Source organism: Galeopterus variegatus, unplaced genomic scaffold, assembly GCF_000696425.1.
Source record: "Galeopterus variegatus unplaced genomic scaffold, G_variegatus-3.0.2 Scaffold1660, whole genome shotgun sequence".
NCBI classification, from domain to species: Eukaryota; Metazoa; Chordata; class Mammalia; order Dermoptera; family Cynocephalidae; genus Galeopterus; species Galeopterus variegatus.
Genome location: NW_007727771.1, coordinates 189,538 through 210,120, shown reverse-complemented (window position 1 = coordinate 210,120; position 20,583 = coordinate 189,538). Strand labels below are relative to the sequence as shown.

General features: G+C 41.1%; 2 protein-coding genes across 2 annotated transcripts in view; one reads left to right on the top strand and one right to left on the bottom strand.

Moving 5' to 3' along the window:
* The window catches only part of CCDC43 (coiled-coil domain containing 43), a 15,683-nt gene extending 13,850 nt beyond the window's left edge, over nt 1-1,833 (bottom strand). The window contains exon 1 of the mRNA XM_008578313.1: nt 1,610-1,833. Within this exon, the coding sequence (XP_008576535.1) occupies nt 1,610-1,813 (204 nt within the window). The 5' untranslated portion in view covers nt 1,814-1,833. The remainder of the gene's footprint in view (nt 1-1,609) is intronic.
* An 11,887-nt stretch (nt 1,834-13,720) lies between these two features.
* The window catches only part of DBF4B (DBF4 zinc finger B), a 33,762-nt gene continuing 26,899 nt past the window's right edge, over nt 13,721-20,583 (top strand). The window contains exons 1-2 of the mRNA XM_008578312.1: nt 13,721-13,758; nt 14,102-14,163. Coding sequence (XP_008576534.1) covers nt 14,130-14,163 — 34 coding nt within the window. The 5' untranslated portion in view covers nt 13,721-13,758; nt 14,102-14,129. The remainder of the gene's footprint in view (nt 13,759-14,101; nt 14,164-20,583) is intronic.

The following is a 20,583-nucleotide window of genomic DNA, read 5'->3' as shown; positions in this document are numbered from 1 at the left end:
CCTCGGTGTTGCTCCCGCGCCTCGCTCAGCCAGTGAGCGGGAGCCGGTCTGTATGTGGGATCCGAACCCTCGGACGGGAGCGCCGCCGCGCTTCCCAAGCAGCACACTATCCAGTGCGCCACCGGGCCGGCCCTGCCCTGTTCTCCTTTTAAAAAAACAAAGTATGTATACAATTGGGCCTCTATACTGCAGGCCCCCTATCCACCAATTCAACCAACTGTGGATGGAAAGCATTTGTTAAAAAAAACAGTAAAAAATAACAATACAACAATAAAAAAAATACAAATTTTAAAACAATACAATATAATAACTATTTATATACCATTTACATTATATTAGGTATTACAAGTAATCTAGAGATGATTTAAAGGATACGGGAGGATGTGAGTAGGTTATATGCAAATACTGTGTCATTATAATAAGAAACTTGAGTATCTGCATATCTTGACCCTAACCCTAACCATTACTCTATGGAAACCTAGGGAAAAACCGTAGGTACATTTATATCTATATATGTATGTATAGATATATATTCATATTGCCTTTTGATCCTCTTTAGTAGTTCCTAAAAATTGGTTTTGAGGATAATAAATCAGCTTATTTTCCAAACTTGTTCATTGTGATCCATGCCAGAGAATAAAGTCTTTGATGGACACATGGCTCTCATAGAAGCAGTCCGGTTTCTAGAATCTCCTCTAAACCATAAATGCAGTGAGAACTGTAGCTTCTACATTATTTAGTGATGATGCAAGTAAATTTTGTTTTTGAGCTTGTTGAATTTAAAAGGAAACAATTTGTTGGAGAGCCAGAGGCATCACCTGTAACTATTCTAATCTGTAGTATCCTTCTAATAAGTGTGTGTATTGGGAGTGGGGGAAGTGGAGATAAAGGTGGAAGAAATGACAAGGTTGGAAAAATGGACATCGTGGTGACTTACTATGTAAACACAGTTTAAAGTACACATTTCTGAATTCCCGAATCTGCTTCTAAAAGGCTAAGTACCAAGTTTATCTCTCTTCTTTAAAGCTCTGATCTCTCTCATCCTCTTCTCCCCACCATGACTAGTACATTTCTAAATATTGTAAAGGATCAAGCACAACATTTGCTCAGTTCCACCAAGGCAAAAAAAAGACTTTTACCACGAGCTTACCTTTTTTGGACTCCTACCTCCAAGAGGGTACTTCCTGCAGGCTTTTGTTATGGGACAGCCCTGAGCACAGACATTCAAGAGCATTTTATTCCCCCCTCTAAACACTGTAAACAGTTGGGAATTGGTCGTTAGATGTTTATGATAAGACTTCCATTTAGACATTTCAAAGCCTTTTAGAAGAACACTCCCCAGCTCACCCACAGGCGTCTGAGAGGGACTTGTCCCCAGGAATAAGGGAAAGCAATTCCTTTGTATGCACTTGCAACCTTCAGGTTCCCCAAAACCTGGTTGGGGAGCAATCTCCTTCCCCCGCGTCCCAGAGCTCAGAGAAGGTGTATACTTCTCCTAGGTGAGACCACCGAGCCTCGGGGACACCAGGAACGGGAAGGGGTTTGCGAAGTATGAAAGGAGTCCTCAGATGCCGGCCTGAGGCTGAAGGAATGTGTCCGGGATACTCACCAGGAAGGCAGAGAGGATACTCTGCAGAGCGTCCAGCTTCTCTTCTTCCTCCTCCTCCTGCAGGACACCCAGGATGTAGGTGCCGTAAACGGCCCGGTCCACTCCCAACGCTTCCAATCGTCCGTCCAGCCATGATCCAAAACCGCCGCCCCCGCCATCTCCTCCGCGGGAGGCTGCCGCGGCCACTTCGCTGGGGGCCGCCATCTTGGGGCCCGGGTCCTGCCAGCCCCCGGGGTGTCTACCGCGGTGCCTGACGGGTGGCGCCGCTGGCCCACCGCGCATGCCCAGAGAGGGAGCCCACGCCCGTGCGCGCCGGACGTAGAGCCCAGCTGACCTGGAGGGACAAGCTACGGCTTTTTGTTTCTTCTAAGTGGCGTATTGGCGTACTCGCGGCCACGCGGCCTCACAGGAACCCTGACAGGTGAATATTCTTAACAGACTCTTTTTACAATTGGGGAAGTTCAGAGAGGTTCGGTAACTTGGCCAAAGTCACGCGGCTAATAACCAAACAGGACTAGAACCGAAGTTCACTTCCAGCGCTTCCGTCTACCTCACTGAGCTGCTCTTTCGCACGCATTCGTGGGGTGCTCAGCCACACACTCCCACACAGCGTTCAAACCGGAATCTGTGGACTCTGCGGGGACTATCCGTCGTCGCTACCGGCAACTACCACCGTCGCCTTTCCAAGCCCCTCCCCCACCAAAACGCAAGCTCCCGAAAACCTTGCCTGAGTGCCTGCAGTCTGTGTTAACAACACTCCAGTGTTCTGCGGTTGCTTCTGTGCACTTAGCGTGCTGTACTTACCGCAGTACAGGACGTATCATAGTAGGCGCTCAATAAATGAACAGGCAACGTCAAGTCATTTCTTTCACTTAACGCTTACACAGGAATATTTAAGAGGAGCCTACTTTATCCTCTGCGAGGCACTATGCTAAGAGCTTTTCATGCATTATCTTTTGTAATCCTCCCTATAACTCTGACAAGAAATGTTTTTATTGTCCACATTTTAAAGATAAGGAAACAAACGCAGAGAAAGTCACAGCGAGAGTGAGCCTAACCAGAGGCAAAAGCTCCTCTGGCAGAGTCGCCTGACCCTGGGCTAGAATGAAAAATGAGTGTCACAAAATCTCTGTCTTTAAGGGGTCTTCAGTCCAGTGGGAACAGACATGTTTAAGCAAATAATGACAATATTTTGAGATACATGTTTTAATGGAGTTTTGTATAATGGATGCAGTAGGATGTCCAGATTGGGTTAACTTTATCTGTTGGAGTGGGGTTGGAAGCTAGGGGACGTGGGAGATCCAGGAACCCCCAGAGATGAAGTTTGAACTTTCTTGAAGATTGAATAAAGGGCCGGCCCTGGCTCACTCGGGAGAGTGCGGTGCTGATAACACCAAGGCCCCGGGTTCGGACCCCACATAGGGATGGCCGGTTCGCTCACTGGCTGAGCGTGGTGCTGACAACACCAAGTCAAGGGTTTAGATCCCCTTACCGGTCATCTTTCAAGAAAAAAAAAAAAAAGATTGAATAAGAGTTCTTTAGGCAAAAGAGCTGGAAGGAGACAGGGGGCAGATGCAGATGCAGGCAGCTGTGTACAATGGCTTGTTAGGGGACCTCCAGAGAGTCATGAATGGCTTGAGCAACAAAGTTCAAATAGAAGATATTCAGAGGATGAAAACAAAAAAAGGAAAGGGCCTTGTAATCTTACAAAGGGCCTCTTCAGAGAGTTCTCTACCCTTATTAGCACTAGGATGATATAAATGAATGGATAACAAGTGAATGTCACAAATACATGTGTAGAAATACAAGATAGTGTGAAGTTTAGTCACATGGCTTCTGTGTGCTCACTGAGATAGAATGTGACGCTAATGGAGTCAGAGGCCAGAGTCAGCACCGAAAAGACTTACCTCTTTTTCAAGTCCTCAGATGTTCCTTCTAATCCAGTGGCAGTCTTGCAGGTGGGGCTTTGTCAGTTCACAGACTTGGGAGCCATCATGACTCAAGGATTATAGTTTGAAGTCAGTGCAGAGCCCCAAACCAGAAAAGTATCATGAATTTTTTTTTTTTTTTTGAGAAATACAAACTCACAGGAAGTTTCAAACCTAGCAGATAGAGTTCTGCACACCTTTGCCCAGTTTCCACCAGTAATGGCATCTTACATAACTATAGCACAATATCAAAATCAGGAAAGTGAAATTGGTACAATGAACAAAGGTTTTTGAAGGCATCCCCAAGCTTCTCACAAAACTGAGTGAAGCCTCTCCAGACTCTAAGTTTTAAGAATATCCTCAGTGGCTATTTTATTATAAGAGAAACAATTGCTCATGGTTAAAGAAATTCAAATGGACAGATGACAAACAGGAAGCCTACAGAAAAAAAATGAAAGTGGGGCCGGCCTGTGGCTCACTCGGGAGAGTGCGGTGCTGATAACACCAAGGCCGCGGGTTCGGATCCCATATAAGGATGGCCAGTTTGCTCACTGCCTGAGCGTGGTGCTGACAACACCAAGTCAAGGGTTAAGATCCCCTTACCGGTCATCTTTAAAAAAAAAAAATATTTTGAGCATCCAACATATTTTTGCCACATACTCTTAGCAGTAAAAATATTTCCGGCATGCACCCTAATGTATGAATATGTAGTACTTACGAATTATTTGTATGAACTGCTATATCAAATTAATATGTCTGGGCTGGCCGGTTAGCTCAGAGTGTGGTACTGATAACACCAAGGTCCAGGCTTGGATCCCTGTACCAGCCAGCCAGCAAAAACAACAACAACAAAAACAAAAACAAAAAACAAATTAGTAAGTGCATCATAAAACATACAAAAAGAGAACTGTAAAAAGGGTGATTAAAAAGTAAAGTAAATAATGTTACAAATATTTATTTGTGGTACAAAAAACCCTTAGTGAAAGTAGTATAGTTGAAGATGCTTCATTACTCCCCCTATTTATTTATTTTTATTTTTAATTGTGGTAAAATATAAAATTTACCATCTTCACCATTTTTAAACGTATAGTTCAGTAGTGTTAAGTATTCATCACTTTTTTCAAATTTTGGCTTGACACTTTGTATAACAGCCATTCAAAGGTGTGGTTTTAAGGTCTATTTATTTATTTATTTTATTTTATTTTATTTTTGATGGCTGGCCAGTACAGGAATCCAACCCAGGACCTTGGTGTTATCAGCACCACTCTAACCAACTGAGCTAACCTGCCAGCCCAAGTTCTATTTATTCCAATCCTTGCTTTTCACGGCTGTCATGACTGCAAATGATTCTTCAATGGATGAAGGTATAAATGGAGCTGGGTGATGGACACACTGGGGTTCTTATAATATTCTATCTACTTGTTTGAATATCTGTTATTCTCCATTTTTCAAAAAATTTGCATCATTGCACTTAATAAAACTAGATACTCATTTTTTTTTTTCCTTTTTGTCTTTTTTCATGACCGGCAATGGATCGCAACCCTCAGTGTCGCGCCCGTACCGGCCCGGGACCGGCAACGGGATCGCAACCCTCGGTGTTGCTCCCTGCCCCTGGCTCAGCCAGTGAGCGGGAACCGGTCTGTATGTGGGATCCGAACCCTCGGCGGGAGCGCTGCCGCGCTTCCCAAGCGGCACACTGTAGCAGTGCGCCACCGGGCTGGCCCTAGATACTCATTTTTCAGTCATATCTGTCAAGGCTTTTATTGAAATTGAGCTAATAAATTTCTCTTTTCTCTGATGTTTATCAGTTGTTCTTGCAAACTAATCAGAAGTTATTACATTTTAAAATTTTTGACAAATGGGTTCAGAACCCAGTGACATACTTCTCTGGAAGATTCTTCTCCTCCTCCTCCTCCTCCTCCCTTTCCCTCCTACCCTCCTTCCCTCCCTCTCTCCCTTCCTTACTTCCTCCCTCCCTCCCTCCTTCCTTCCTTGGCGGCTGGCTGGTTTGGGGATCTGAACCTTTGGCCTGGAAGATTTTTAAATGGTTTAGAAAATTTTGTTTCCTAGGGGCCAGCTCATGGTTTACTTGGGAGAGCGTGGTGCTGATGACACCAAGTCAAGGGTTAAGATCCCCTTACCCGTCATCTTTAAAAAAAAAAAAAGAAAATTTTGTTTCCTATATTTTTATTTATTTATTTATTGTTTCCTAGATTTTTAAATATGCAGTGAGTTTTGTTTTGTTTTGAAAGACAGCACACACACCGTTATTAGAAACAAAGTCACTTAATGATCAAAACATTTCCAAACATCTATCTTCAAAATATGCTCTTCATGGCAAGAGTTTTCCTTGAAAAGAGGTGATCTCACTCCTTGGCCAGTTGACTCCTTCTCAACATTGATCGGAGTTTATTGAACCTAAGAGTTTGTACTTGGAGTGTTAATCACTAGTTATTTGTAATTGTAATCTTGCTTTTTCACGGGAATCTTAAATCCCTTGTTCACTTTGGGGGGCTAAGAAAATTAAATCCAGATAGCATAATCTGTAAATCCATTTTTCTGGACATATGTACACTGCATAGTACACTGAAAAGCAAACACACCACAGGACACTGAAAGAATATACACACAACCCCTCCAGATATGAAGCTCTCCCTTACCCCTTATCTAGTTACCTTACCTGCCTTACATAATCCAGGATGTCTGACAGAGAGGCCCAGGTAGGGCAGCAATGTCCATCTTCTTACTAAGTATTAGTGAAGCTTACTTGTTTTTCTTCTTTCTTTCAGTACCTCTGTGATTATTATGTGCCTGAGGCATACCTCTCTTGGGAGATCATTCCTCCGAGCTATACATAGATTAAAATTGTTGAGTTGAAGGGCATGTACCTACCTTACTGGGTGTCACCAAATTTCTTTCCCAAGGGCTTTCCACAGTTTTTTGCTATAAGAATTGAACCCAACCCTTAACCTTGGTGTTATCAATACCTTGAGTGCTCTAACCAACTTAGCTAACCGGCCAGCACTTGCCCCAATTTACATTCCCTCCTTTTCTTCACATTTGTACTAAAACTTGGTTTTAATGTACTTCTTTTTCTGCAGCTGGCTGGTACAGGGATTGAACCCTGGACTTTGGTGAATATACTTTAACTTTTGCCAGTCAAAAGGGTGTGAAATGGCATCTAATTGTTATTTACTTTGCATTTTACTAATTATTAGTAAGTTTGAGCATTTTCTGTGTGTTTTATCAGCCATTAAAATTTCCTCATCAGGGGACTGGCTCAGTAGGTTAGAGCAAGGTGTTATAACACCAAGGTCAAAGGTTTGGATCCCTGCACCAGCCGCCAAAAAAAATTTTTTTTTACTCATTTTGAGTTGACTGTCTATATCCCTTGTGGATTTTTCTAGTGGGTAATTTGTCTTTTCCATATTGATTTGCAGGAGTCTACTTTTTCTTTTTCTCCTTTTTCCATTTCATTAGTTTCTATTCTTTGTTATTTCTGACCATCTACAATCTTTATGTTCACTCTGTTGTTTATTTCCTGAATTCTCAGGTTGAACACTTTGCTGATTCATTTCCAATCTTTCTTCCTTTCTTTTTTTGGGGGGGTGGATAGTGAGTGAAGGGAATCCAAACCCTTGACCTTAGTATTCTCTTATTTTCTAAAAAAGCATATATTTAAGATCAAACATTTCCCTCTAGCACGTTAGTTAAATTTTACAACTTTTTATAATGAATCTCAGCTTTTGATATGTAGTTTTTCATTGCTGTAGTTCTAAACATTACAATTTTCATTGTTTTATTCTCCTATTATTTAAGAGTGTCGTTTTAAATTTTCAGAGACATGCATTTTATTTGTTTTATTCCTTTTAAAAAATTTTTTTATCTTTTTTTTTTTTTTTTTGGCATCTGGCTGGTACAAGGATCTGAACCCTTGGCCTTGGTATTATAACACCATGTTCCAACCAACTGAGCTAACTAGCCAACCAAAAAATATCTTTTTGTTGATTTCAAACTTTATTATATTGTGGTCATAGGATATGTTCTGTATGATGTCAGTTCTGTGGTATTGGTTGACATTTTAATGGCCTAGTGTAAGTCAATTTTTTTTTTTTTTTTAAAGATGACCGGTAAGGGGATCTTAACCCTTGACTTGGTGTTGTCAGCACCAAGCTCACCCAGGGAGCAAACCGGCCATCCCTATATGGGATCCGAACCCGTGGCCTTGGTGTTATCAGCACCACACTCTCCCAAGTGAGCCATGGGCCGGCCCAGTAAGTCAATTTTTATAATACTCTGTGTATGCTTGAAATGATGTTTATTTTCTAATTGTTGGCTACGAGATTTTATATAGATAGATAGATAGTTTGTTATATGTATTATATATATATTAGATAAAGTTTGTTAGTTGTATTATTTAACCTTCTATATGTTACTAATTTTGTTTTATTTTTGTTCCATTTATCAGTTTTGAGGAAAAGTATGTTAAAATTTTTATATTTATAGATCTTTCAGTCTTCCCTTGTATTTCTGTCAATTTCTGCCTTAAATTTTTTTTTTTTTTTTTAAAGATGACCGCGACACTGAGGGTTGCGATCCGTTGCCGGACACGAAAAAAGACAAAAAAAAATAGATGACCGGTAAGGGGATCTTAACCCTTGACTTGGTGTTGTCAGCACCACGCTCAGCCAGTGAGCAAACCGGCCATCCCTATATGGGACCCGAACCCGGGGCCTTGGTGTTATCAGCACCGCACTCTCCCAAGTGAGCCACGGGCTGGCCCCCTGCCTTAAATATTTTGAGGCTATATTGTTAGATTCATATAAGTTCTAGGTTATTATAGTTTCTGGTGAATTGTTTCTTTTATCATCAAGGAATGACACCTGTATCCCTAATAATTCTTTATGGCTTAAAGTCTATTTTGTCAGACTTTAATATCACTATATCAGTTTTCTACATTTTGCCAGCTAAATTAAAAAGCAGTAGAGAACAATGTTAAGAGCATGGACTCTGAAGTCAAGCTGCCTGGGTTCAAATCCCACCTCTAACATTTTCTGGCTGTATGACCTCAGGCAAGTTATAACCTCAGTTTTCTCATTTATAAAATGAGGACAGTTACTGTCTACCTGACAGGTTGTTATGAAAATTAAACCACTATCTTTAAAAAACTTTGACCATCATAATCACTCCATATGTATTTGTAAAATAAAATAAATAAACATATCTGTATTCGTTTTCTGTCTACTTTTCTGTGTCATTATTTCATAGGTATTTGCCTGATAAACACCACATAGCTGGGCTTCTTTTTTAACCAATTTGAGGATCTCAGTCTTTTAAGATGTGAGTTAAATACATTTATATATCAAAGTGTTTTTTGGTTTATTTTTGTTTTTGTTTGTTTTGTTTTGTTTTTGCTGCTGGCTGGTACAGGGATCCATTATTTTGATTTTTTATAGCTGCATGGTGTTACACTGTACCATAATTTATTTAATCCATTGCCTGTTAATATCTTGATTACTTTAGATCTTTTGCTATTGCAAACAATGCTGCAGTAGATACCTTTATTACCTAAGTTGTGTCATATGTGGAGTATATCTGTAGAATAACTCCTAGAAATGGGATTGCTAGGTGGAAAGATATGTACATTTGTCATTTTGTTAGCTAATGACAAATTGCCTTACATAGGAATCTGGTACAACCCTTAGGTAAAGCAGTTAGGCACTATCTAGCAAAATTGATTTTTGTCAGTCTGTTAAGTGAAAATGGTATTTCAGTATAGGTTTAATTTGCATTTCTCTTATTTTAAGTGAGATTTAGAATATTTGAATGCTCTTTGTATTTCTTTTTATGTGAATATTTGCCTATTTTCAATCGGATTGTTGGGCTTTTCTATAGCTGTTTTTACAAGTTTTTTATTTTATTTATTTATTTATTTTATTTTTTTCCTTTTTGTCTTTTTTGTGACTGGTAACGGGATCGCAACCCTCGGTGTCGCACCCGCACCGCGCTCAACCAGTGAGCAGACGGGTCTCTATATGGGATCCGAACCCTCGGCAGGAGCGCCGCCGCACTCCCAAGCGCCGCACTCTACCGAGTGCGCCACCGGGCTGGCCCTACAAGTTTTTTAGATACTGGGAAATCATCCCTTGTTCTGTAATATGAATTGAAATGTATTGACTTTTTAAAAATTCTAAGCCACCTTCTCCATATGAATCAAGAAAAATGATGAGAAAAAGTTTGAATTATTATCTCAAAATTTTATTTTCTGCTAGTAAAAGCTACATTTTTCTGGTCATTTTACAAATGAAAAAAAACCTGAAGATCAGAGGTTTATTCATTCATTTGTTCAACAAATAATCATTAAGTACCAATATGTTCCAAACAGGTTCTTTACTTTCAGGATACAGCAGTGAGTAAAACAGAGTACATCCTTATTTTATGGGCTTGCATTCTTGCGTGGTGGGACATAGACAATAAACCAGTAAAATAAGATACTTTCTGATAGTGGTAAGTGCTATGAAGAAAAAAACCAAGGTGGTGTGCCTGGCAAAGAATAGACAGGCTGTTAGACTGGGTGGTCTGGGAACTTCTATCTGAAAAAGTGAGATTTGATCTGAAACCTAAAAGAGAAGATCAGATCTGGAAAATGGAACTATTAGTGCAAGTCCTAATACAAGAACGAGTTTGGTTTGTTCAATACACAGAAAAGAGAAGTATGGTCAGAAGAACAAACGGGAACAGGCCGAGCCGGAACGCCGCGGGTTCGGATCGGGGACGCTCGCGGTGCAGCCGGTCACAAAAAAAAAAAAAATAAAAGGACAAAAAAAAAAGAACAAACGGGAAGCCATCGGGAGTTTTTGAAAGGGAGAGTAATTTGATCTGATTTTATGTGCATCAGTCAGGAGAGGCTAGGTTAGCAATTCTGCAAGTTTTGGTTTCAACACCAAGGTTGAGGGTTCAGATCCCCGTACTGGCCAGCCACAAAAAAAAAAAAAAAAAAAAAAAAAGTTTTGGTTTCAGGTCCAGTTATGTTATAAAATATTGAACATCTCAAATAGCTTTTTAGTTTTTATTTATATTATTTATCTATTGCTGCATCACCCCAAAGTTTAGTGACCTACAACAACACTAATCATTTACTTTCTCTGGGTTTCCGTGAGCCTGGAATTTGGGAGCACTTCAGCTGGGATCTTCTGGCTTGGGTTCTCTTATGAAGTTCAGTCATCTGAAGGCTTGACTTGGGCTGAAGGATCTGTTTGCCAGATGGCTCAATCACATGAGTGGCAAATGGATGCTGGCCATCAGCAGGAAACCTCAATTCCTCTTCATGTGAGTCTTTCCACAAATATGTTCAGGTGTCCTCATGTCATGACATCTGGGTTCCCCCAGAACAGGTAATCCAAGAAATAGGAATACAGATGTCAGAATGCCTTTATGGCCTAGCCTCAGAAGTTATATTATCATTTGCTCAATAACCTATTGGTTACCTAGCCCTGTTTAATGTGGGTGTGACTATCAGGAGGCAAGATCTTTGCAGGCCATCTTGGAGCTTGGCTACCACAATGGGGGTATTTTTAAATTTATAAATACAAACATATATTTATGTGGTATATATGTTTGTATATAAGTATATTTATAAGATAAAATTATATTTATTGATATTTACCATATTCAAAATTAAAACAGAAAAACTTTAAATACTAGTTTGTTAATTTAAAAATAAGCCCATGCCAACATCTACAGCCATACCACCCTGAACATGCCTGATCTCTCAAAATAAGCCCACTGTGTGTTAATATAAATAATGTATTTTTAGTGAAAATATATTTTCCAAAGCAAAAATAATTAGTGAGAAGAATGGATTGATTTACATTTCTCTTTTAAAATCTCTTTAATACCTAGTTTAACAGAAAACAGTTGGATTCTCATTTCTGCTTCTGCATATTCCACTGAACATTCATAAGAGAATGACAGTGAAAATGGAAAGTAATTTTTTAGTATTATTGTAAAAATATTTTTGACCTCATGGAATCTTGGGGGAGGGGGTTGTCATACGGAGGTTCCAGGCAACATTTTGAGAACCTTGAGCTAGATTATGATATGGTAACAAAACGTCCCCAAATCTCAGTAGCTTACAACAAAGGTGTATTTCTTGCCCATGCTGCAAATCCATTACAGGTTGCCCATGGTTCTATTCATTGTCATCTTCACTAAGGAACCCAAGTTGACATGGCAGCTGGGACATTGCTAGTCACTGAGATGGGGAAAAGAGAACATGATGAACCATCCTGGCTCTTAAAGCTTCTGCTTGGAAGTTGTGTGTCACTTTTTTTTTTTTTTCTTTATTCTTGAACAAAAGCAAGGCACATGGCCAAAACTTAACTCATCAGGGCTGGAATGTATAACCTCCCTGCAGGGAGGGGCCCCACTGGAAGGGATACCAAGTGTATATGCTACATATACATCTGCCATGGTGTTTAAAAAATACCACTGTGGTTGCTGCATGGAGAATGGATTATATTGCAGAGAGGCAGGAAGGTATTGTTACAGGCTGACTGAAGTACTTTAGCAAGAAATGATATTTGCTTGGACTAGGGTGGTAATAGTGGTCTGATTCAAGATGTACTTTGGAGGTAGAGTTAGTAGGATTTGTTCTTGGAGAGGGGTGGACATAAGAGAAAGTACTAAAAGATAATTTTTACATTTTTGGTTTGAGCAACTGGGTGGATGACGGTGACATGTACTGAGGTGGAGAAGACTGAGATAACAGGTGGGTTTTTCTTTTTGCGGGGGAAGGGTGTGGAACAAATGTTCTGTTTTGAACATATTAAGCCCAACATCCAAATTGAAATGTCCAGGAGGCACTTGAATATGTAAGTCTGGAGATCAAAGGAGAGGTCAGAGCTAGCGACAGAAAAAAAAAATTTTTTTTAGAGGGATTTTTATTTTATTTTGTCGATATACAATGTGGTTGATTATTGTGGCCCATTACTGAAAGAGAGACAGAAATTTTGGAGGCATTAGCATAGAGCTGAATTGTAAAGCAGTGGAGCTGGAGGAGATCTCCTAGAGCGATAAGGAAGAGGGCAAAGCCTAAAGCGTGGGCGTACTCCAACTTTTATAGGTGAACACTGGCTTTGGATCCAGCGAAGGAGATCGAGGAGCTGCCATTGAGGTGAGGTGCAAACCGGTAGAGTGCTGAGTCATGGAAGCAAGAAGGAGAAAATGTCTCAAGGATGGAATAGTTTATTCCAGTTTCTAGAAGTTGAATACGATGAGGATAGCAATGTGGCCATGGTATTTAGGGACGCGGAAGCCACAGTTGACCTGGACAACTAAGGAAAGATAGGTAGCGAGGAATGGAGAAACCTCATTTGAGAAGTTTTTCGTTGGATAGGTAAGAGGAGAAAAGGGGGGGGGGGGGGACAAAGATGTGAAGATGACATGGTATGTTTGTGAAATCTTTATGTAAACTGCAAGTGCTCAATAAATGTTAGAATAACAAATAACAAAAGAAGCCTAACTCCTAGGAATTTCAAACCAGCGCAGTGTGAAGAACCACTAAGATGCCAAGTCTCCAGTTCACGGACCATTAAGGCACAAAACCCTTAAGCCAATAAAGGGGGGGGGGGGGTGACAAAGATGTGAAGATGACATGGTATGTTTGTGAAATCTTTATGTAAACTGCAAGTGCTCAATAAATGTTAGAATAACAAATAACAAAAGAAGCCTAACTCCTAGGAATTTCAAACCAGCGCAGTGTGAAGAACCACTAAGATGCCAAGTCTCCAGTTCACGGACCATTAAGGCACAAAACCCTTAAGCCAATGAAAAGCCGAGACATGAGCCGATCAGAGAAGGCGGAGCGGAAGGGGAAGTGGAAAGAGAAGGAGTGGGATTGATGTCCTTCCAGGGACACCGTAGGGCAGGTCTCGCGCTATTTTATCGCGTTAGGGGTGGAGCCAGCAGGAAATTTAAACTGAAACCGCGGCCGAGGGCTCCTAGAGAATGATAGTGGAGTTGCACGGGAGCGGCTGGCGGTCTGAAAGAACAGCCGGGAGTCTGAAAGAGCTCATGGAGCCCGCGAATGTAACACGGCGTCCTTGAGGAAGGAGTACGGGTGCCGAGAAGGAGCCGAGACTGTGTTGAGCGAGCCGGGGAAGGGTACGGATGCCGGGAAGGGGAGAAGCGGCTGAGAGGGAAGGTGGAAGGGGTCGTGAGGTGAAGAGGCGTTGGAGCTGAGGAGCGGTTAGGCGCAGGCTGAAGAGGATTTAGGGGCCGGGAAGAGGGTCACAGGAGTGAAGCCCACGGGGGGCGGAGGGACGGGAATTGACATGTACAAGCGGTGTCCAAGAGGTCGTGGGAGTTGAGGGGGAAGGGGACGGAGGGACTGAGGGATGAGATCCTGGGAGGAGGCGCGGAAGTTGATACGGGATGTGGGTCTTGCCGTTCCCGGGAGCACGTTGGCGGATTGTGCAGGGTTTGTAGGCGGTGGGGGCGAGAGGGACGGGAGGTAGAAGGCTGGTTAAGGTAGTGGAGCTTCTGTTTTGTGCTTCTTTTTCAGGCGACGATTGCCTGAGCTGGAGAGTTCCATGGCTGAGAGTAGCCTCCGGGCTCCGGATTTAGGTGGGTAACGGGTCAAAAAACTAGGGATGCGAGGGCCGAGTTGCTACTCCTGCCCCAGGGTCTCTTGGAAGGAAAAGGCCGAGAAACTTCAGCCCTATTTGAGTTTTCTAATCAGTTTGGAGAGAGGGTGTGTGTGTGGAGAGAGGTGTCATAGATCATTTAGAGATTCATGGTAAAAGTCAAACAAGAGTTAGATATTATGAACAAGATTAGCAGAAGATGCGGAGTCAGGATAGAGTAACTTACTAAACCTATACTTATGGTTATTTTTTACCATGAAATTATTAAGTTTACGGGTAAACTTAAACAATGCCACCCACTGGCGGCATTTTAGCACACATAGTCACTTCCCTTGGTACTGTTCCCCCTCGCATTTCTTTCAGTATCATCTAGTTTTAGTTCTGGATTATTAACAGATATGTCATTTGGTTATTGCCTTTTAAACTGTAATGCACTTTACTAAGTTATTCATTCGTTCTTCCCATATCTTGTTGCTTTCTTCTGGATGTATTTCTTTTTGCTGGAGAGCCTTCTCCAAGAGTGTTTTTAAAAACAGGGCTTTGTGTGATAAACTTTCTGAGGCGTATATGCATGAGAATATCTTTATTTCACCCTTGTATTAAAATTTCCTTTAACACACTGAGAAATTACAGTATTTTCTTTTTTGCAAAAAGTAGATGCTGTTAAGAATTGATGTCGCGTATATGCATGAGAATATCTTTATTTCACCCTTGTATTAAAATTTCCTTTAACACACTGAAAAATTACAGTATTTTCTTTTTTGCAAAAAGTAGATGCTGTTAAGAATTGATGTCAATCTGATTCTCGTTCCTTTGTAAATAACCTCCTGCTTTTCCCTGATTTTTTGTTTGTTTTTTGGTGGCTGGCCTGTACTGAGTGCTTTAGTTTTTAGAAGATTTTAGATTGTACTTTTTATATTTGTTCTTAAAATTCCCTATAGCATGATTATGTACGGATTTTGGATGGTTTTCATTTTCATTACAGTTTTATGTTTACATAGTTTAAAAGGCCACAATCTATCACAAAAGAACAGGAAGTGTGGGAGTTGCTCCTCCTTTCATATCCTCTGATTCCCACTCCTTAGGGTGCAACCATTTACAGCTCTCTTTGCTATTTCTTCTGGTAGTTATCTTCTTATCTCTATAATAGCATGCTTTTATTGTTTTTGTTGTTTTCAATTTTAAATTATATTTATTGACTGCCTATTGTGGAAAATAGATATTTTTTTCTGTTTCCCCAACTCTACTGAATCACACACAAACACCCACACATTCCCCTCCTCTCTCCTTATCCTCATGTATATAAGTAGTAGTTTTTGTTTAGTCATTTTGTATTTACATTCTAAATATAGATTCAATTTTATTTCTCCTTTGTGGGACTCGTTTTGATTTTTGACACCAAGATTCATGTAATCAGTTACAGAAAATTTTAGCAATTTTCTCTAAATATCATGTTTATCCCATTTTCTTCTTCCAGAATTCCAATTAAATGTATGTTGAGCCTTCTCAATTCATTTTCCAAGTCTGTTAACCTCTTATTCATATTTTCCAATTTTTATCTCTCTTTGTTGCATTCTGGGTAATTGCTTCATAGCTGTCTTCCAATTTGCCAGTCTTTCTTCATTTGCCTTTACTCTGTTTTTTAATGAATCCATTGGCTTTTTATTTCTATTACCCCTATCTTTTTTCTTTTTTCTTTTTATTTAGTACTGTGTGGCTTTTTCCTTTTGTTTCTTATATCATTTTAAATATTTATTTTATAGTCTCTATCTGAAAATTCTACTTCAAGCTCTTTGGGATCTAATTTTACTGTCTCATTTCTGCTCTTGACCATGGTGTTTTGTTTCCTGCATGTGTTTTATAGTGTCAGAGTGTGAGCTAATGTTTAATGATGCTTTATCTGAGGAAATTCTGAGAACCTTGGACTGAGGTATGTCCTTTTAGAGTTGTTTTGCATTTGATTCTGTGAGGTATGCCAGGGATGTTACTAGCTGGGACTACTTTTTACATTCATTTCTATGTTTGGAGGTTGTAGTGAATTGAATTGTGCCCCCCCCCCCCAAAAAAAAAACTCCCTGAAGTTTTCTGTATTAGAAACTTAGCCCCCACTGTGACTGTTAATTGGGCGGGAGATCCTATTATGGTAATTGAAAGGTGGCACCTCCCCCCCCCCCCCAAAAAAAAACTCCCTGAAGTTTTCTGTATTAGAAACTTAGCCCCCACTGTGACTGTTAATTGGGCGGGAGATCCTATTATGGTAATTGAAAGGTGGCACCTTGAAGAGGTGAATGGGTTGTAGGACCTTGCAGTAGTGAATGGATTAAAAATGGTGGTCAGAGGACTTTAAAAGAAGAGAGTATGCCTCTCTTGCTCTCTCTGCTTCCACCACCTTGCAATGTGAGACCCCTGGGTAACTGTCGCCACCACCAGATGGACTTTGGACTTCCCAGCCTCAGAAACTGTAGGCAGTAAATTTCGTTTTTCTTTATAAATCACCCAGTTCCAAGTACTTTGTTATAGCAACACAAAACGGACTAATACAGAGGTGGTGATGGTGGATTCTTAGACCAAACAAGTAGTATGAATTGGAATTCCAAACTGCTGGGAGGCCTGTGGTTATGAATTCTTAGGGAAGACTTCCCTTTCATGCAGAGCCCATGCTGAGAAAGACAATATTCTTTCTTGTTTCTTCTGGTGGATGGATTATCTTCTCATTTACCTTTCTCCTAAATTCACATGGGAGTTCTCAATTCCAACTTTAGGCTGGCGTAGACCTTCTCTCCTGGGCCCATCTGGCTCTTCGATCCCAAACCCTTCGTTTTTTTTAAGCACACAAACTCCCTAAGGTCAGTCAGCATTTGCTCTCACTACTGTGGTTTTCAGTTTTCTCATCATTTTTGGCACTTCTGGGATCCTCTTATTTATTTATTTTGTGGACTTAGCAGTTAGATGGGATTTGTATTTATATTTTAGCCAGTATTTATTTGTTTGTTTGTTTTGGCAGCTGGCTGCTATAGGGATCTGAACCCATGGCCTTGGTTTTATAAGACTGAACTCTAACCAACTGAGCTGACTGGTCAGCCCATGCCAGTATTTTTAGGTGTTTTATTTTGGAGAGATTCTACATTACCTGGTCTCTAATATTGCATTCAATGAAAGCCAGTATCCTCCCTTTCTCTTAAGTGTTCTGAAATTCTATGACAATGTGCCTCAATGTGAGACTTTTTTTCATTTATGGAGCTGGCAGTTGGTGGAAACTTTCTAACTGGAAACTCATTTTCTTTAGTTCTGGGAAGTTTTTAGCATTATTTCTTCAACATTCATCCCTTCCATTTTCTCTTTTCTGTTTCTGGAACTTTTATTGGATCTCATGGATCAAATGATACTTTGATTTTCTTGTTTTTCTCTCACATTTTCTATCTATTTGTCTTTCATTCTATTCTCTGAAGAATTTCCTCAGTTTAATCTCCAATTCTGTTGAATTTTTAATTTCTGTAACATATTTAATATTTCTAAGAGCTTTTTCTTCTCTGTGTTTCCTTTCTTACAGTGTCCTGTTGTGTTTAATGGATGCAGTGTATTCCCTTGTCTCTGCCAGAATATTAATGTTATTGTTTTTTGTTTCTTTTTAGTTTTTTTATGCTTTCTTCATTGTCTGTTTCCTCTTCTTTTTTCTGTTTGTTAGCCTTATTTCTTTTTTTTTTTTTTCCTTTTTGTCTTTTTTTGTGACCGGCAACGGATCGCAAGCCTCAGTGTCGTGCCCATACCGGACCAGGACCGGCAACGGGATCGCAACCCTCGGTGTTGCGTCCGCACCTCGCTCAGCCAGTGAGCGGCCGGTCTGTATGTGGGATCCGAACCCTCGGCGGGAGCTCCACCACACTTCCCAAGCGGCACACTGTAGCAGTGCGCCACCGGGCCGGCCCGTTAGCCTTATTTCTTGTTAGAAGCTTTCTTTACATGTCTGATGATCTTTGGTTACCCAATCATATTTAAGAGTGAGGCAATAAAATGCTAATTGGAAGTTCAAGGGAGGAAGGTTATGAGCTGGTGGACTCTCTTGTAGGTGATCAGGTTGGGACCTGGCAGTTTATGCGAGGAGGGACCTCCAGTGTCACTAATTTGTATGTTTTTGTCTTGGGCTATTCAGTTTCCTAGAGAGGAGTCCTCCAGTCCTCTGCCTGGTAAGTATAAGCTTGATTGTCAGCAGTCTGGGGACTTGTTGGGGGAAGAGGTCTACAGGTCTCACTATTCATAGACAAGTTTTTAATCCCCTTTTTTCACTGGGGCTTTATCCCTGCTCTCACCTGTGCCCAATGTTCCTTTAGTTCAAGGGGTTTTTTTTGTTTGTTTTTTTTTTTAAAGATGACTGGTAAGGGGATCTTAACCCTTGACTTGGTGTTGTCAGCACCACGCCCAGCCAGTGAGCGAACCGGCCATCCCTATATGGGATCCGAACCCGGGGCCTTGGTGTTATCAGCACCGCACTCTCCCGAGTGAGCCACTGGGCCGGCCCTAATTCAAGGTTTTTTCATCCCTGGCACTATTGACGTTTTGGGCCAGATAATTCTTTGTCATGGGGGATTGTCCTATACTTTGTAAATACTAAGCAGCACCTGGCTTCTGCCTGCTAGTTGCCAGTAGCACACCCCTCTTCCCAGTTGTGACAACGAAAAATGTTTCCAGACATTGAGATTTCCCCTGGAGAGGGCAAAATCTCCCCCAGTTAAGAACCACTGCTCTAGTCTTCTGCTGGGATGGGAAAGGATTCTGAGAGTCTGTTTGTTTGTTTGTTTGTTTGTTTGTTTGTTTGTTTGTTTGTTTGTTTGTTTGTTTGTTTGTTTGTTTGTTTGTTTGTTTGTTTGTTTGTTTGTTTGTTTGTTTGTTTGTTTGTTTGTTTGTTTGTTTGTTTGTTTGTTTGTTTGTTTGTTTGTTTGTTTGTTTGTTTGTTTGTTTGTTTGTTTGTTTGTTTGTTTGTTTGTTTGTTTGTTTGTTTGTTTGTTTGTTTGTTTGTTTGTTTGTTTGTTTGTTTGTTTGTTTGTTTGTTTGTTTGTTTGTTTGTTTGTTTGTTTGTTTGTTTGTTTGTTTGTTTGTTTGTTTGTTTGTTTGTTTTTGCTGCCCAGTACAGGAATCAATCCTGGACCTTGGTGTTATCAGCACCATGCTCTAACCAACTGAGCTAAACCAGCTAGCTAACGGTACCTTTTAAAGGGTTTCAAATAATCCTCTTTTTAGCCCACTGTTTTATTCTAGCATTCTACTATATCTGCTCCCTCTGATTTTAGGGCCTTTCAGCTCTGATCAATTTGTTTCTTGTTGGCTTAGGATTTGGCTTTTTCTGTTCTCCTGTCTTTCACTCACCCATCTACTTTCCAGCTTCCAAAATTGTATAGCATCTCTTGCCTGTTGTCATCTTATTGCCAGTGTCCTTGTCCATTTTTATTTTTTTTCTGTTATTTCAGTGAGACTTGGGGAGAGAACAGAATTTCTTATATTCATAACTCCACATTTATTCAGAGCCTTATTTCTTCAAGTATTTTCTCCATTATTTTTTTCCCTCAGCAACTCCTCTGCTGTTTTTAACACTTCTCTTCCTGCATCTTTTATATTCTCTGTTGTCCATTTTTTTATCTTTTCCTTTTTTTTTTTGTCTTTTTGTTTTTTTCCGTGTCCGGCAACGGATCGCAACCCTCAGTGTTGCCCCCGTACCGGACCGGGGACCGGCAACGGGATTGCAACCCCCGGCGCTGCTCCCGCGCCTCGCTCAGCCAGTGAGCGGGAACCGGTCTGTATGTGGGATCCGAACCCTCAGGTGGGAGCGCCGCCGCGCTTCCCAAGCGGCGCACTATCCAGTGCGCCACCGGGCCGGCCCTTATCTTTTCCTGATACCTTCTGTGACAGTTACTCAACCTGATCTGCCAGCTCACACTGTCATGATGTTCAACTCATCTATTGATGTGGGATTTTTTCTTTTTATTTTTCATTTTAAAATAATTTCAGGGCCAGCCCGGTGGCGCACTCGGTAGAGTGCGGCACTTGGGAGCGCGGTGGCGCTCCCACCGAGGGTTCAGATCCCATATGGAGACTGGTCCGCTCACTGGTTGAGCGCGGTGCGGGCGCGACACCGAGGGTTGCGATCCCGTTACCGGTCACAAAAAAAGACAAAAAAGGAAAAAAAAAAATTTTCAGATTTAGGCTGGCTGGTTAGCTCAGTTGCTTAGAGTGCAGCCTTATTGTCGGGCCTCCCTGAGCCAGAGGCCGACAAAACTGGGCGGGAAGAGACCCCGGACCAGCCGGAGGTCGCTTGTAGGGCTGAGCGGGATGATGAGTGTCGCTGGCCCAGCCTTTCCTCCCCAGGACCTTCCTTCCCAGGGACCGAGAAAGAACACCGCCGGGCCAG